Genomic DNA, 16,330 nt, shown 5'->3' with positions numbered 1-16,330 from the left:
TACTTTAATACCTTCTCTGCTGTCTTTGTCTTCCAGGTTCCCAGAGCGGTTCTCTGCACCCTCTAGGCTCAGACTCACTGGGCCCAGACACATTGCTGGTGCTGCTTCTCCCTACCTCTGCCAGTAAATGGACTGCCAGAGCTCTTCCTCGAGCCCTGTGGTCAACCCCTTGCTTTTGTCATCTCTCTCCCTTCTCTCGGTCTCTTCTTCAGGTTTTATTTCCCAGGATCAGTGCTGACTGCCTAGTCAGCATCCTTTAAATTCCCTGCATCCCCCAGCTGGGGTCCTCATGGTGGTTTGCGATTCACCGCTTTTCCTGCACCTCCAGCTGGTGGTGCTGATTGCTGCTGCCACAGCATTTCTTCCGCTCAGGTTCCCCGCCCCCGCCGATCTGGGATTGGCTTGGTAAGTTTCTCTTTGTCTTTCTACTTTTTCCATTCTTGTGGCAGGGCACATGAGGCACCCTGCCACACAGGGTGTAGAATCATACCAAATCAGAATGGGAAGGGACCTCAGGAGGCCACATCGAGTCCAACCCCTGCTCCAAGCAGGACCAGCCCCAACTAGATCATCCCAGCCAAAGCTCTGTCTAGCTGGGCCTTCAAAACCTCCAAGGAAGGAGACTCCACCACCTCTCCGAAGAGCCTGTTCCAGTGCTTTACTACCCTCCAAGTGAGAAAGATTTTCCTAATATCTAGCCTCAACTTCCATGGCTGCAACTTGAACCCATTGCTCCTTGTTCTGTTATTAGCCCCCCCACTCAGAAAAATGGAGGCAGAGAAATTGTTAAATATGTTAGTTTTGCTGTCTGGTGCAATGACCAGATTTCCTAGCATGTCCTGCAGGGGCCCCATGTTACCCCGTACCTTCTTTTTGCCCCCAATGTATTTAAAAAAGGACTTCTTGTTGTCCTTGATCCGGGAAGCTAGCCCCAGTCCCATCTCCGCCTTGGCCTTCCTGACCCCCCCTGCAGCCCCGAGCACCCGCAGTGTAGTCCTCCCTGGGGATGGCCCCTCCCTGCTATTGGGTGTGCGCCTCCCTTTTAGCTAGGAGACATTCCCGGATGCTTTTGGTGAGCCATGGGGGCTTCTGCACCCTCTTGCCCCCTTTGATCCCTGTCGGGATGACCTCCCTTTGGGCTTGGAGAATCGTCTCCTTAAGGAGCGACCACTCTCCTTGGACACCCGACTCCCCTCCCCTCCGGGACCTCAGCGCTTCCCCGACTAGTCTCCTTAGCTCATTGAAGTCCACCCTCCTGAAGTCCAGGGCTGCTGCCTTGCTGCCGGCCTTTGCCACCTTGCACTGGATGGTGAATCCCAGCAGGGGACGATCGCTGTCGCCCAGGGGGTCGACCACCCACAGCCCCTGCACCAGGTCATCCCCGTGGCCAGCACCAGGTCCAACGAGGCGTCTCCTCTAGTGGGGCTGGGCACCTCCTGGGTTCGATGGAGGTCCTGCATTCTAGCTAGGAACCTACGTGAGTGGTCAGACCTGGCTGACTGCTCTTCCCAGCAGATGTTTGGAAAGTTCAGGTCCCCCGTGATGACCATGTCCTTTGACCTAACGACCTCCGTGAGCTGACTTAAGAATTCCTGGTCTAGCTCTTCCCCCTGGTTGGGGGGTCTGTAGTAGCAAAGCATTGTAGAGAAGCATCTGGGAGGGACCTCCAGAGGTCACAGCTAGTCCAAACCCTGGCTAAGGCAGGATGAGCCCTGTCCCACCATTCCAGATTCATCCATCATCTAAACTCTTCGCAAAACTATCAACACTGATACAATACCACACATCACATCAGACTCTGCCACAGGGAAAGCAGGAGGACCACAGTGGCCAATGTCCTGTTTCTATGAAAGGTCCTTAATATATACACTCAAGAGATCCCAGGTAGAGCCTGTGCCTCCTGCTATAGAGGAAGTTAACCACCACCACCACCACCACCCCACACACACACACACAGACTCCATACCAATCTGACCTTATTCCAAATATAATAATCAAACGGACCCTGAGCAGAAAGGCAAGACCCTCTAGCCAGGACCTTCAGGGTTTGAGTCCCAGCTGGAGCATTGGCACAGCCTAGTCCCCACCCCCAGCCTCTGAGAGAGGCTTAAAAGTACCCTGACACATGGAGCAGGAATGGAAGCCCAGAAGCCTGGAAAATCCCCACAGAAGAACATAGGCCTCGCCACACCTAGATCATCCCCCACCAGTGGCTGTCCAACCTCTTCTTGTACCCCTCCGTGGCAGAGAGTCCAGAACTCCCCTTGTTGTAGGCCTAGGCCCCATGTCTGACCAGTAGCTGTCCAAGGTTTTCTTGAACCCCTCCAGGAATAGACAGTCCACAACCCTAGGCATCTATCCCACTACCTCCCTACTCTAACAGTGAAGAAGTTTTTTTTTCCTTTGAAATCCAGTCTCAACCTAATTTGCTGTAACTTCATGTCAGCCAGGGTCTGGGCAACACTGCCCACTGGAGGGACCCTGTTTTCAGCCAGTGTCTAACCAGCCCCTAAGCCCATCTCAAAGTGACCACTGGGGGCTTCAGATGGCATCCCTCTGGGTATTCCCAGTCTTGGCAGTGCCCAGTCCAACCCTGGGGTTCTGGTAGTAGTGGCATGCCATAAATAAAGGGTCTATCTTGGCTGATACCCCAAGGCAATAGGAATGTCTTCCTGGCACCGGCATGACCCTGATGAGCATCCATGTGCCTTGTTGCACAAGGCCTCTTGCACTATATCTCAGCCAGGGGACGGGACAGTTGGACACAACCATTGCTGAGCAGCAGCCAGATGGGTGGGGACAAGGGCCCTACACAATAGGTGGAGAGGTGGAAGTTGTCAGGGATGCACTTGCCTTGGAGACAGCAGTCATGACTGCCCTAAGAGACCCTTGCAAAGAGCAGTCATTGGATGCCTAAGGGGATAGCCCCACCCCACAGATTCCCACAGGTCAAAGTTGAGGTACCCATAGTGTGGGTGTGGGTTTGTGTATTCCCATCTCCTCCTGGGATATGCCATTGTTGGGGTGAGAGGTATGAATTTAGGGTGCCCACCCCCAAATGGCCCCTAAGTGCCAAAGTGCATCACATGCACAGAGAACCCAGGCATCCTGCACACACACACGCACGTGCGCACACACACAGTGGGTGTTGGTATCCACATTGTGCTTTATTCAGTGCATTTGCTCTCTGAAATACAAGAGGGAGCTGCATCCAGTGGGAGGAGGGGTGAAAGCTGGCACCAGGATGCCTGGACTCTATGCCCAGCTCTGGGACAGGAGTAGGGTCTACTCTAATGTGCTAGAGTGGAGGGTGCTGGGAGCAGAGACACCCGGGTTCTAACCCCAGTTCAGGGAAGGGAGTTAGAGCAGAGGAAATGGAAAGACCAGGTTCCTCTGTGTCCTCTCACTCCTGGGAAGGAATTAGGTGAAAGCAGCATGGGATGGGAGTCAGGTTGCCTGGGTACTACCCTGAGGTCTGGTTGGGGAGCAACTTCTAGGGGTTTCAGGCATAAACAAGAGCTGGGATCCTAGACTTGTGGGTCCACATCCCAACCTGAGATCTCCAGGGTAGGAGCAAAGGGAAATCGGGAGCTCAGACCCCTGGGTCCTACTGCAGATCTTGAGTGGTTGGGGGCAGGTCCTAGAAGGGATTAAGCCCCAATCAGTATCTTGACCCCAGGGGTCCAACCATGTGTCAAAACATTGTTCAAAGGTGGAGGACCATATTTTCTCATGTATAAACTGCACCTCTTCTCCCCCCTCCCCCTCTAAAAGGAGAGCATGTAGCAAGCAGGGAACCTGATTTTCTGCCTCAGATAGAAGCCCCCAGCTTCGACTCGTACTCCACAGTGCATCCGCCATTGTATTACTATTGAGGCACCTGAGAGAGTGAAATGACTTAATGGCTTTTTCACTTTAGAGACGTTAATAACCACCTCTCCTTTCTAAGCGTCTTGATGTTCCACTAATCAAACTAACCTTGCTTGTTTTCTGCCGACTACCTGCTTCTGGCCTCTCTCCTCTGATTTCATTGTCTTGGAGGACTTTGAATCTATGATTTTGAAAAGAGCTACCCATGGAGACCACTTTTCAGCAGCAGCCAAGTTGTCAGCTTTAGTTAAACAAGAAAAGGCAGGTGAGTCAGCTGAAGACAAGACACTCTCTCAGCTCTATGTAGACATAAGTGGTGGAGGGGGGCGGGGGGAGGAACCATCTCTCTCCATTTTGCCTTGCAATTAAATAAAATAAAGTTAAATTAAATTAAATTAAATTAAATTAAAAATGCCATCTTTAATTTTAAATACGCCATTTTGTATTTTATAATGGCATTAATAAAAAGTTTAAATGGCATTTTAATTTCATATTAATGAAATGTATTTCATTTGATTTCATTTTGCGTTAATATGTAATTTTAATTAATACAATTTCTGATTTTAATTATATTTAAATTAATATTTAATTGCATTTGTTTTGATTAAATACCCATGGATTTAAGAGAAAATAAATTAAAACAAAAAATAAAAGCGCATTAATAAAAATGAAAAATGGCATAAATTTTATATTAATTTTAATTCATTTAATTTAATCTTTCTGCTGCTCAACTTAATCTGTAATTTTAAGTCATTCAAATTAATGGAGTTTTTCAATTAATTCAATTTTTAATTAACTACATTCAAATTAATGTAACTGTTCATTAAATTTACCTTCAATTAATTAACCATGGAATTAAGATAGAATTTAATAAAATGGAATTAAAAGCAAAATTAAATAAATGTGGATCATATGCAGGAGCATGTTGTATACAAGAAAATATGGTACTTGCATCCCACTTTTTCCTCAGGTGGGAAACTGAGGCAAAGGGTAGAGGGAAAGGGGTGGTGTCAGCTCTCCACGGACCCCAGTGCGATTGAGGCCTGATACCCAGGAGATACCAAGCGGGCAGTTAATGCAGCAAAAGGGCAAAGAGGCTGGGGAGGAGTAAGGGGGCGCATCCTGTCACCCAGGGGCTTCCACTGGCTGGTGCATGGCGTGCTGGGCTGCAGTCCTGCCGGGTCAGGTTGTAGGTGAACACTCCGGCCTCCAGGGTGGTCAGGTGGCAGGCAGTCTGTGTAGCACAACCACGGGCAGCGAAGGGAATGGCAACACCTCCTGTAGGGAGAGCAGTGCCAGGAGCCATCAGCCCCAGCCTGCCCTGACTCTGACCTTTCTTCTCCTAACCCCACACATGCCCTCCTGACTGTTCTCCTCTGACCTCATCTGCTCGTAGGATCTGGTCTTCATGGACCACATGGTGAAAAGCCATACTTGTGTGGTCTCCTCAGGAGCTAGAAGCCAGGACATCTGGGTTCTCTCCCAGTTCAGGGAAGGGAGTGGAGGCTGGGAGGTATCAACTAGAGTGGGACATCTTGAAAAACCAACCACCAAAACTACAAGCTGAATTTTCTAAAAAAAAGAGATTTCCAGAACGCCATTGGTAACCACCCCTGTTCTAGGCGTGATATAATGAAACTCATTGTGCTAAAAGGAAACACTGAGGCTCCCTGTCATTGATTTCTCCACCCTACTCCAATGGGAAGCCTTGCAAGGCCTCAATCCTTCAACAGAAGGCTGATGACATAAATTAGATGGGAACATACCTTGAGAAATCTGCCCAACTGCAGAGATACACTGGTTGGCCCCTCCCTTGCAGCGGAGGTTTCCAGTGCACTCACAGGTACTAAAACCCGGGGCATAGCATGAGGGGCAATGAAAGCCATTAGGAACACTGTTGATTGCTGAACCTAAAAAACAAAAACAAGAAACCATCTTGGGAGAAATAATTATCAATAAAGAAAAGCCACAAAGAGTAGAACTGCCAAAAAAAAAAATTATAATTGGTAATTTTTCCAACCCCCACCCCAAATTTGGCATCTTTTACTAGAAAGTGTGTATCCCCCTCCCCTTCATTTGAAAGTGTTGAAATTTTTCCATTTCCAGGAAAACAGTCAAAATCTGTTTGAAAGAAATGAAATCTGTTGTTCAGCACAATGCTCAATATTTTGGTGGGGGAAAAAATAGGATGTGGGGTTCAAACTGGAATTCAGCTTTGCTTTCTCGGGTTTTGGAAGGGAAAAGCAGCTGAAAAAACAGACTTTTATTGCCATGGCTCTACAGGAAATTGACAATGACTCCCATTCCAAATTTGAGAGATGTTCCCAGGAAGCAGAAGACATATTGGGCAGGGGAAGGTGATCTGGCACTTTGGGAGGTCATGGGCTAATCTGTGCCACTCCTACCAAAATGGTTAGTGCCTACTGGACTAAGCCACCAATAACCATACGTACTGGACCACATAGATTGTGCATTACAGTCATCAGTGTTGCAGATCTCTGACTTGATTTCTACCACTGTGGCCTCCCCAAAGTAAAGACCCATAAAGCCAGTGAAGCTTTTCTTCGAATTGGTACAGGACTGATACGTGCCGGTACTTTCAGGTCCTGTTGGAAAGAAGACCAAGATTAAAAAAAAATCCCCCAAAAAACCCCAGTGTCTCACCCATTCAGCAGATCTTGTTATTGGAGACATTCATAACATCCACGATCCTTGCATCTCACAGTCTTATCTTCGAAACACTTTGGGTGCATCTACACGTGCCAATTTAAGGCACTTGAGCCTGATTTAAGGTGCATGAAAGAAAAGCATGTGTCTACATGTTCATGCCCTTAAATGCCTTAAAATGGTGATTTTAGGCTATATGCACCTAAATTTGATACCTGCTTTTACAGGTATCAGTTTAGCCGCCAATAGATAAAGTGCATTAATGCATGTGAAGACACATTAAGGTGCATTAACATAGTGTATGGACTGACTTGGGACTAACTTTAGTCCCACATTAATCCGCGCACATGGTGTTAATCTGCTTTAACATGTGTACATGTAGACATGAGCCTAAATCTCCTTCATGTGCAGTAAGATACTGAGCATTAAATTTAGGGTCGCCTAAATGCTCATGTAGACACACCCTTTGACTACAATATTTTCTCTTGTATATCACCCCCTCCCCCGCCCCCACCTACCATCTCCCTCCCCCCAAAAAAGCTATGGGAGGTTTCAGTGCACATTGTATGCAAGACATATGGTAAGAGCAGTTCCTTTTACCTGCCAGAAAACAGTGAAAGTGAAAGGGGGCAGAGCAAGGAGCAGGCTGTTCCCCCAGCCCCCCACAGGGTCCCTGAGCTTTTCTTCTTCGTTTTAGTCTTTAAGAAAAGGTGAGTGTAGGTGATTGCCACAGGTTTCGCCACAGATTCCCTCCCCACCTCTCCAAATAAAGCAGGTCACTTGAGTGTTCCCCACACACAGAGGTGCTAACAGCTTCTGAAAGTGGCCTTGAAGGCTGGTTGAAGGAAGAAAGGCAGGACAGCGAGTCGTGACATCTGCTACTGCACTCTGGGGTGGCAGGATTTAAGCATGAGTGGAGCCTGAGTCACAGAGTCCCCTTGCAGGAATGGGAAGAGGGGAAGGAGAGAAAGCAGTCTACCCTACCGTGCTGGAGGACCTGGCCAAACACAATAGGAGACGCTTACTGCACGTTAGCCTAATAACATTGTGCAGTAGTATTGTGGTTATTAACCATGCTAATAGCCTCCTCCACAATGTTATTAGGCTAATGCACAGTAAGTGTCACTAAAAAAAAAGTGCGTGGGCAATACTGCATAGTAAGTCAGTAAAAATGTCCCACTCTAAATGATGCCTCCATTCCCTTCCCAGATCTGGGAGAGAGCCCAGGTGTCCTGGCTCCTAGCTCCTGGGGAGCACGCACAAGTATGGCTTTTCTCCGTGAGCTCCATGGTCTGGGAAGACCAGGTCCTGCAAGTAGGCCAGAGGGGAGCAGTCAGAAGTACTAAACAAAATGTGCAGTAACTAAGGCACATCAATGAACACATAGACATGCCCAGTGTGTGTGTATGACTTGTCACACATTCAAATTAAAGCTTGATAGAAACCAGCTACAAAAAGAAGTGATCTATGTTTTCCAAGCCACATCTTTGTGCAATAATGACTTTTCCTGTGCGGCCTAAGTCACATATGCAATGAAGCTGTGAATCATGTGTCTGAGGACACCTATGTCTCCATCACAGCCACCACGACAGTCTCCACACTACTCACCAAGGGTGTTGTGCTCTGAGACAAAGATGCAGGCATCCTGAGTTGAGCGGCAGACCTGCGGCACATGAGAGCAGCTCTCCCCAGACTTGCAGGAGAAACAGGAGAGGGAATTTTCTGAAAAGGAGAAAGGGGGGGGAATCCCATTGCTTTTCTCCTGATATTTGTGTCCATCTGATTCTTCTGGGTGAACATAGCAACCACTGGAAGATGCTTCGACCATACAGGAAAGGACTTACCTCTGGTTATCTGAGCTCCTGTCAGAGTGAGGAGGGCCGTGAAGAGATTAAGGGGGAGGGGAGACTTCATGGTGACAGGAAAAGAACTGAGTTCCAGTAGGAGCCGTTGTTTTGCCTGGAAGACACCAGAGACTGACAAATCAAGGTCTTATTAAGTGGGGCGGGGGGTCAGTTGGGTGGAACAGGGGAGCTGGGAGCTGAGACAACCAAGCTGTATCCCTGATCTGGGAGGGGAATGACAGCAAGGTGGGGCGGGGGGCCTGTAGCCCTGAGAGGAGAGTGGGGTCTGATGAGCTGGAGCAAGGCATGGTTGGGAGCTAGGACAACTGGGTTTTCAACCACCTCTGGGAGGAGAGCGGGGTCGGGGGAGGTTGAAGCCAAAGGGCTCTGAGCTAGGATGCCTGGGCTCTACCCCCCTCGGGGCAGGGAAAGGGGTCTAGTGGGCAGTGGTGATGTGTCCCAGGGTATGCATGGGGATGCACGTGCACCCCCTGACAGTGCTGGTGCCCCCGAGAGTGCCAGCCAGGGAGGGAGGGCGCCAGGAGAAGCGATCCCTGCGGTCCCCCCATGGCAAGTCGCACTGACCAAGGGGAGGAGGGCTCCCCTGTAGCTGACTGCACCAACCCAGAAGTGCTGCGCTGCTGGCATTTCCAGGCTGGTGTGACACTTCCAAGTTGGTGAAATCGGCTGCAGGAGGACCCCGCCCCCAGTCAGAGTTATTGGCTCCCCCCTGAGCCAGGATGCCTAAACCAGAGGCATTCCTTGCTGCCTCTCTCCCCGGTCGCTGACTGACTGCTGGGGGGCAAGTGACCCCCCACCTCACTCAGGAGGCACCAGTCACCCAGATGCCTGCCTTCCAATATCTGTTCAGGTACGGGGAAATTGAGCAGGTTACAGGAGAGTGGCCTGGATGCCTGGACTCTTGGCTTCCATCCACACCTCCAGGTGTGGTATGGTATGACTTTTCCATCCTGTCCCATCCCGTCCCACAAATTCACTGGGAGAAGGGCAGCAAAAAATAGGGAACAGTCTGTTTACCAAGATGCCCCTTGGGGTTCCTAGGAACAATGGCCATTAACTGACAGGGAGCAGATTTAGATTAGACATTAGGACAAATCTCTTAATGGTAAGGATTGCCAAAATCTGGACTGGGCTTCCAAGGGAGGTGGTGCTCTCCCCTACCTTGGAGGTCTTTAAGAGGAGACTAGACAATCACCTTGCCAGGGTCATCTGACCCCAGCACTTTCCTGCCCAAGGCAGGGGGTCAGACTTGATGATCTACTGAGGTCCCTTATGACCCTAAAAATCTATGAAAGGAGCAAGAAGAGCCCAGGAGTATATCCCTGCACTCCCAGCCTCTGAACACTGCTCTGATCATGGGGAAAGAGCATTTCTACTGTCTTAAGTCAAGTAGGCAGATAAGAGTGGTCTGCAGTGAAGTCTGAGGCTCTGGACACTTGGGGATCTAGCCCCACATTTGCTATAGAGACCCTGACCCACCCAGGTCCAGCCGATTCCCTTCTCTGTGCCTCAATTTCCCTCTGAAATACTAATAATGAGACTTTGATGTATTAAGATGAAAGGAGGCTTTCTGGAGGGTGAGTGAGGCTAGCTGATGGGCCCCCCAGTGTCGTGGGTGTTGAGGCAGTGCCTGGGGAGCCTGGATCTTAATTGGGGTCTAGGCTATGCCTGATATGAAGGTGGCCCCCTGGTTTTGCCTTGGGCAGCACCCAGCACCCAAAGGGGGCTGGGCTACACTGTGGGAAGGTGTCAGATGTTGTCCAGGGCTCCAGGTTTTACTGGGCCCTCAGGCAGGGTCCAGGAGTGTCTGGTACAACCGAGCTCTGCTTTTGGGTGTGGTCATGGCCACACTGACTATCCCAAAAGCCTTGCCATCAGCTTCCCCAAGCTCACTGTGGGGAATGCAGTCTTCTCCTGGCTCTTCTCGGATCCTTACAGCCCCTTGCACCATAGCACCCAGCAAATAAGGAAAGCCTTACCTTTGGTGACCAAGAAAGGTTCAAGGCTCTTCTCTGAAGCAACCACTGTCCTCAACTCTTCCTTCCTCTGTGCCGGGCTGGTGCACGCCAAAAGCGGAAGTGTTGGTGGGGAACGATACCCCGTTGACAAGGTTACCTCTCACCCTGTAACCAAGGAGTCAAAATAATGAGCAATAATACACTGAGGAACCAGTGAGAATGAACTCACATCCTCAGGAGGGGCTGGAGGAGGGAGTGAGTGGTGTCTAGACCCCCCCAATAGATCACAGAGGTGATCCTGCCCCATGGAGGAAGGGCATTTGCCCTCTATAGCAGGCACAGAGATGGGCGTTCAGGAGGGAAAAGCTGAATGGGAACTCAGTGCCAGCCTACATGGGGTCCCCATCTTGCCAAGCACTGCCCAACACCCCCCAGTCAAGATTGCTCCCCATAAGTCTATGGGCCACCCACATCTCCCCAGAAGATAACAGTGTGGCCCAATTGACCAGGCGCTGCATGGACCCAGAGATGGACTTAGGGGTGGGCATCCGCCCAGGGCACATGGTATGGGGGAGCCACCCTGCCCCACCCCAGCCGATCCTTGCCCCTCCCCACCAGGAGGAACTGGTGGCCAGAAGTCCTGGCCCAGGCAAGTCCCTGAAGTGCCAACAGGACAAAGATGGGGGCCAGTGCCAGGAGCCACTGCTTCACCCATCCCAGGCTGCCCACAGCAAGGGCTACTGGTGGCATCCACATGAAGCCTGCATGTACTTGGTCCCCATCTTATTTCCCCTTTGGCCTCGTCTCTCTGCAGTGCAGACTCCAGGCAGCCCACCCCCATCTCTGGGTCACGGGGGCAGGACGCTGCAGGGGCAGCCTCTGCCCGACGTGACCACAAGAGGTGGCAGGGGGGAAGGAAAGGGAATGTGATGATGACCCAGGCTGGACTGGAGCAACCTTTGGGGTGGGGTGGGGCATGGGGCATAAAAAGATGGGTGGGAGGCACCAAGATACAAGTTCTCTGTTTGGCTCTGCACAGACACCCCAATGAGATCATTCACCCCCTGGCACCAGGTCGTGCCCAGTCCCCTACAGAAGAAAATCAGGGTCCCCACAGTGCCAGGCATTGCCCAGACCTTACCCAAAGATCACATCCCCCCAGCCCCAAGCACTGCCCAGCGCCCCCAGACAAAAGCAGGGACCCCTTCAGAACTAGGCATGGCCTCACCACCCCACGAACTATATCATAGTCATGACCAAGCCCTGCCCAGATGCTAGCTGATATCCCCACTTGTACTGGACCAGGCACTGCCTTGAAAACACACCAGGTGAAGCTAGTCTGGAAGAGGACAAGCAAGACATGGAGAACAGACACATCCCCTGAAAACAAGGGATCAGAGGAAACCATAAACCCTCTGGAAATAAAGCCCCAGTAGGCTCCTAACCCCCCTAGGTAGCATGCCTAGATCTCTGCTCCTCCCACAACCCAGCTAAAAGAAAACCAAATACTTCTTGGCATGAAACCTTTATACAGCCAGGGGGAGGGAAAGGGGCCTGACTGGCTAGGTAATCTGTCAGCAGTTATCTGAAAGGAGAGGTGAAACTCGGGGTGGGAAGGAGGCCTGTGTAAAAGCCCTGGGCCCCTTTTCTGTTAGTAGCTAGAAGGGGGGGTCGTAGGTTGTGCCCCCCCCCACGCTCGGCGCCCGGGGGCACGCTGCTCTGTGCCTGGCTGCTGGGGGCTACAGTGATCTAGAAAGGGTGGAAGCCCCCGGCCTAGAGCGTCGCTGCTCTGTGGCGTTGGTCCTGCCTCTGGGGAGATGCAGGGCTGTTTAGCAACTCGGGCTCTTGTTTGCCAGCCACGTCTGTGAATGCAAAATCTTTGCCTGCTTTGGGTGTAGCAGTGCCTATTTCTGAAGCGCTACTATATTTTCTCATATATAGCATGCCCTTTTTTCTCTCAAGGCCCAGCTGTGGAAAATTGGAGTGCATGTTTTATGCAAGAAATATGGTAAGAGCTGTTCCTGCTGCTTCCTGGATGTGACTGAAATGAAAAGCTGCAGCAGTTTCTAGGGAGCTCAGCCCCTCCCTTGATGGGACTACTTAGTCATTTGCAATAAGGAAAGATCTCCCTCCCTCCTCCCCCGCCCCCAGGCATTTTATGTGAGAAAATATGATAATAATGTCTTGCCTTGCCCTGTGTTTCAGGGGGCTGCTGCTGTGGACCTGATGTCACCACTAGGTGCTGCTGCAGATGGTCAGGGCTGCTACAAACTCCTGTCATCTTCTTTCCAGTTCCTCTAGCAGCCGCCCCCTGCCACCCAAGCACTCGGAGCCCTACCCCTAGCGCACCTGCTAGCATGGGTGTGAACATGCGGGATGTGTGCCCAAAGGGACATAGGCATCCTCTGGGTGTGGCAGGTGGGAGCTGAGGCAGGGAGCTGAAAGCAGAGCAGCAGATGGGGGGGAGCAGAAGGGGAGGAGATGAGTTGGAGAGTGGAAAGCAGAGTGGTTGATTGGGGCAGGGAGCAGAAAGCAGAGGAATGGATGGGGAACAGGGTACAGGGCAGGGAGCGGAAAGCAGGGCAGCTGATGGGGCAGGGAGCAGAAAGCAGAGTAATTGATTGGGTCAGGGAGTGGGGAGAAAAGCAGGGGGCACAGGGCAGGGAGCAGAAAGCAGAGCAGGAGGCAGCTTCTATCCTTGCTCTGAAGAGAGGCAGGAGCATGCCCCCACCCTCCCAGCGTGACCATCTTGGCTTCTCCAGGCCACCCACCAAGCTGGAAGCCACCACACTTGCTGCCATGGTGTGGGCGGAGCAGAATTGGTGGGAAGGCCACGACTGGCTGAGCCCGTGGAGTGGGAAACATTGCAGGAAGCTGCCTGGTCCAGAGAGGGTGGGCAGGACCTCAAGGGCATTGGAGCAAGGACAACTCAGCAGTTGGGTCTGCTCCAAGACACAGTAGGATGCCCCCAAGCTGGGCCAAGGGGCCTCTGGGGGTCACCATGTGCCTTCGCGGAGGACCCATGGGCCTCAGTGCCCCTGGGGTGGGCAAGACCCCGGGCACCCTCCCCCTTGGGCCCGGAGCCAGCCATGCACCACCTCTTGCAATCTCTTGCTGCCGCCCACAGCCCGACCGCACTCCTCTCGTGGCCTTGTGGTTTTCCTCCCACCAACGACTTTCCAGCACCCCGGGTTCCCTTCTGCCCCTGCCAGGGGAGGTAGGGAGAGACTGGAGCCTGCCCCCGCTCCGAGCGTCTCTGTGAGCAAATGTCCCTCTTCCAACACCCCCCCGCCCCGCCAGTGCCCCTCCCTCCTGACCCACAGCCCCCCGCCCAACCCACCAGCTCCACTGGTGCCCCACTCTGACCTGCAGCCCTTGTCCCCCACCGGCTTGCCGGTGCCCCTCACTTCCAACTCACAACCCCTCAGTCCCCTGGTGCCCTTCGCTCCCCACCTCAGCCCTGCTGGGGCAGGGGGCTGTGGGTCAGGAGTGAGGGGCACTGGCAGGGCTGGGAGGATGTTGGAAGTGGGATGTTTGCTCTGCCAGTGCCCCCCACTCCCAACCCACAACCTGCAGTGCTCCCCCAACCCTGCCAGTGCCCCTGACTTGACCTGCAGCCCCCTGCCTCCCCCAGGCCTGGTTGGTGCCCCTATCAACCTGAAGACCCCTGCCCCACCAGCCCTGCCAGTGCCCCTACCTCCTAAATGGCAGCTCCCACCCCCCCCCAGCCCTGCCGGTGCCCCTTGCTCCCAATCCGCAGCCCCCTGTGCCCCCAATCCTGCTGGTGCCACTCACTCCCGACCCGCAGCCCCGTTCCCCCAACCCTGCTGGTGCCCCTCACACCGACCTGCAGCCCCCTGCACCCTTCCAGCCCCTCCTCTCAACCCTTCATCCCTCTCTTTCCCAAGGAAGGGATCTGTGTCATGGAATGGGGGGGTCATGCCTCTGCCCTGCACCTGGATGGGGGTGGGGGTATGGGGGCTGGCTCAGCCTTTCCTGTCTCTATCCCTTGAGAGATTTCCAATGACCTGAGCCACAAAAGGGGAAGTGGGGGGAAGGTTGCTCAAGAGCCCTCCTCCCCACTACCTCTCACATCCCAGGCAGCTCCCCCACAAAGACCTGCTCCCTGGAGGCCCTTTCGCCATCAGTCCTGGATCTGTGCAGGTCCTGAGACACCCCACGGCTCTGTGACTGGCCCCCTTACTCACCTGCAACCTCATCAAGGAGAAGTACCATGGGGCACCAATCTGCAAGGCAAGAGCCCTCTGCATGGCACGGTGCCTGGAAGAAACTTGTCCTGACAGGTGAGGCAGCCAAAGGCAGGTGGGGCTGTGGGTCGGGAGTGAGGGGCACTGGCAGGGCTGGGGAGGCAGGGGTGGTGGGTCAGGAATAAGGGGCACTGGCAGAGTTGGGAGGGAGCAGGGGGCTGTGGGTCCAGAGTGAGGGGAACCAGCAGGGGCTATAGGGGGGCACAGGGCTGTGAATTGGGAGTGAGGGGCCATCATCATCCTTCCTGTCTTCCCCTCCCCAGTTTCTCTCCTGGCCTGCTGCCCCCCACCCGCCACAACCCAGAAGCAGGAGCCACGGGTTCTCATCCCTAAGCCATCTGTCCCCGTGGTGGACCAAGACTTCACCCTGAGCCTCCACCCGGCCCCCCATAACATCTTGTTCTGCCGCTGGTACCGTGGCACCAGCACCTCCCATCCCTCCAAACTCATCATCACCTATGGCCCCCAAAAAGACGGTGGCATGATCCATGGCTCAGCCTATACGGGCCGCGAGAGTGTGGGGCCTGACTGCTCCCTGAAAATCCAACACTTCGCAGCCACCGATGGAGGCTCCTACGCACTCGCCTTACAGACGTCGGACGGCTCGTCCGAGTACAAAATTGAGGTCTCTGGGTTCTGTAAGTCACTCCCTGGCTACCTGTGGGGGGAAGGGGCTTCCAGTACTGCGGGGGGTGAGGAGGAGGCTGAACCACACAGGAACGCAGGTGAACGAAGGTCGGGGCATGGAAAGGAGAGGGAGAATACAGGATGGGGGCAGGGGGTACAGGGCTGGAGACATGGGGTGTGAGAAGAGAGGTGGGGGCTCTGCCAGGGGGCATGGGGATCTGAGCACGGGGGTGCAAGGATGTGCCCCCCTCGAGTGGGGCATTGGGGGCTGGGTGTTCAAACTCTCTCTGCCCCCCACCCAAGCTTTGCGTATCCCATTTGTGATCATCATCGTGGTGGCCGTGATCTTCATCGTGCTCCTGGCTGTGGGGCTGGGGCTGTTCTTCTACCTACGTGGCAGGCACAGGCAGTCAGGTAAGGACCTCTCCCCATGCCCTGGTGCTTGCTGGGACAGCACCCACTCCCTCCAGAGCCCTTTGTGTGCTGCCGTCTGGCTTGCGGAGACCCTGTAAGGGAAACCAGGACGCCCGGCTTCTTTCCAAGCCCTTGAGAGGGAAGTTTGGGCTGCGCTGGGTAGAGCCGAAGCCCAGACGCCTGGGCTCTCCCCAGCTCCGCGGGGTGGGAGCGGGTGGGCTGGGAGCCTGGACACCCGGGTTATCCTTAGCAATTCCTTTCTCTCCACCACAGCTTCCATTGTCAACAAGGGGCCTACTGGGAAGTACGGGGCCACCCCCTCCATATAAGATGACCTGCTCTGATGGACGGGTCCAGTACTGAGCGACGAGCTCAGACTTTCCATATCTCCGCCAGCCCTGCCAGTGCCCCTCACTCCCGGCCCACAGCCCCCTGCCCCCCAGCCCTGCCAGTGCCCCTCCCAACCCCAGCGCTGTGCTACTCCCAGACCCCTCAGTCCCACCAGCCCCTATACCTGCTCTCTGGTGGGGAAGAGGAGTCTCCAGGGGCTTCCCTCTGCTCAACCCCTTGAGGGGGACTCATTTGGGAACAGGGGCTTTGTCCCCCTCCCCCAATGCATGGATGTGTCACTCTCCCCTCCCTGACTTGGGTCTCCTCTGCC

The 16,330-nt window shown here is 53.4% G+C and overlaps 2 protein-coding genes across 2 annotated transcripts; one reads left to right on the top strand and one right to left on the bottom strand.

Annotated features, from left to right (window-relative positions):
- Positions 1 to 4,727: 4,727 nt before the first annotated feature.
- Positions 4,728 to 10,459, bottom strand: LOC149861682 (phospholipase A2 inhibitor and Ly6/PLAUR domain-containing protein-like). The gene is made up of 6 exons (XM_090055325.1): positions 10,382 to 10,459; positions 8,382 to 8,496; positions 8,146 to 8,259; positions 6,324 to 6,476; positions 5,637 to 5,780; positions 4,728 to 5,148 (listed from the first exon to the last, which is right to left on the bottom strand). The coding sequence occupies exons 2-6, from the start codon at positions 8,449 to 8,451 to the stop codon at positions 4,943 to 4,945; spliced, it is 687 nt and encodes a 228-aa protein (XP_089911451.1). The 5' UTR covers positions 8,452 to 8,496; positions 10,382 to 10,459; the 3' UTR covers positions 4,728 to 4,942.
- A 4,046-nt stretch (positions 10,460 to 14,505) lies between these two features.
- Positions 14,506 to 16,057, top strand: LOC149861681 (pregnancy-specific beta-1-glycoprotein 6-like). The gene is made up of 4 exons (XM_090056042.1): positions 14,506 to 14,664; positions 14,892 to 15,266; positions 15,559 to 15,669; positions 15,943 to 16,057. The coding sequence occupies exons 1-4, from the start codon at positions 14,595 to 14,597 to the stop codon at positions 15,996 to 15,998; spliced, it is 612 nt and encodes a 203-aa protein (XP_089912168.1). The 5' UTR covers positions 14,506 to 14,594; the 3' UTR covers positions 15,999 to 16,057.
- Positions 16,058 to 16,330: the final 273 nt, after the last annotated feature.

The sequence above is a fragment of the Crocodylus siamensis genome, chromosome 6, assembly GCF_052110815.1.
Source record: "Crocodylus siamensis isolate JL-2025a chromosome 6, ASM5211081v1, whole genome shotgun sequence".
Lineage (NCBI taxonomy): Eukaryota > Metazoa > Chordata > Crocodylia > Crocodylidae > Crocodylus > Crocodylus siamensis.
Note: the sequence above shows the minus strand (reverse complement) of the source record. Positions and strands in the feature narration are given on the sequence as shown.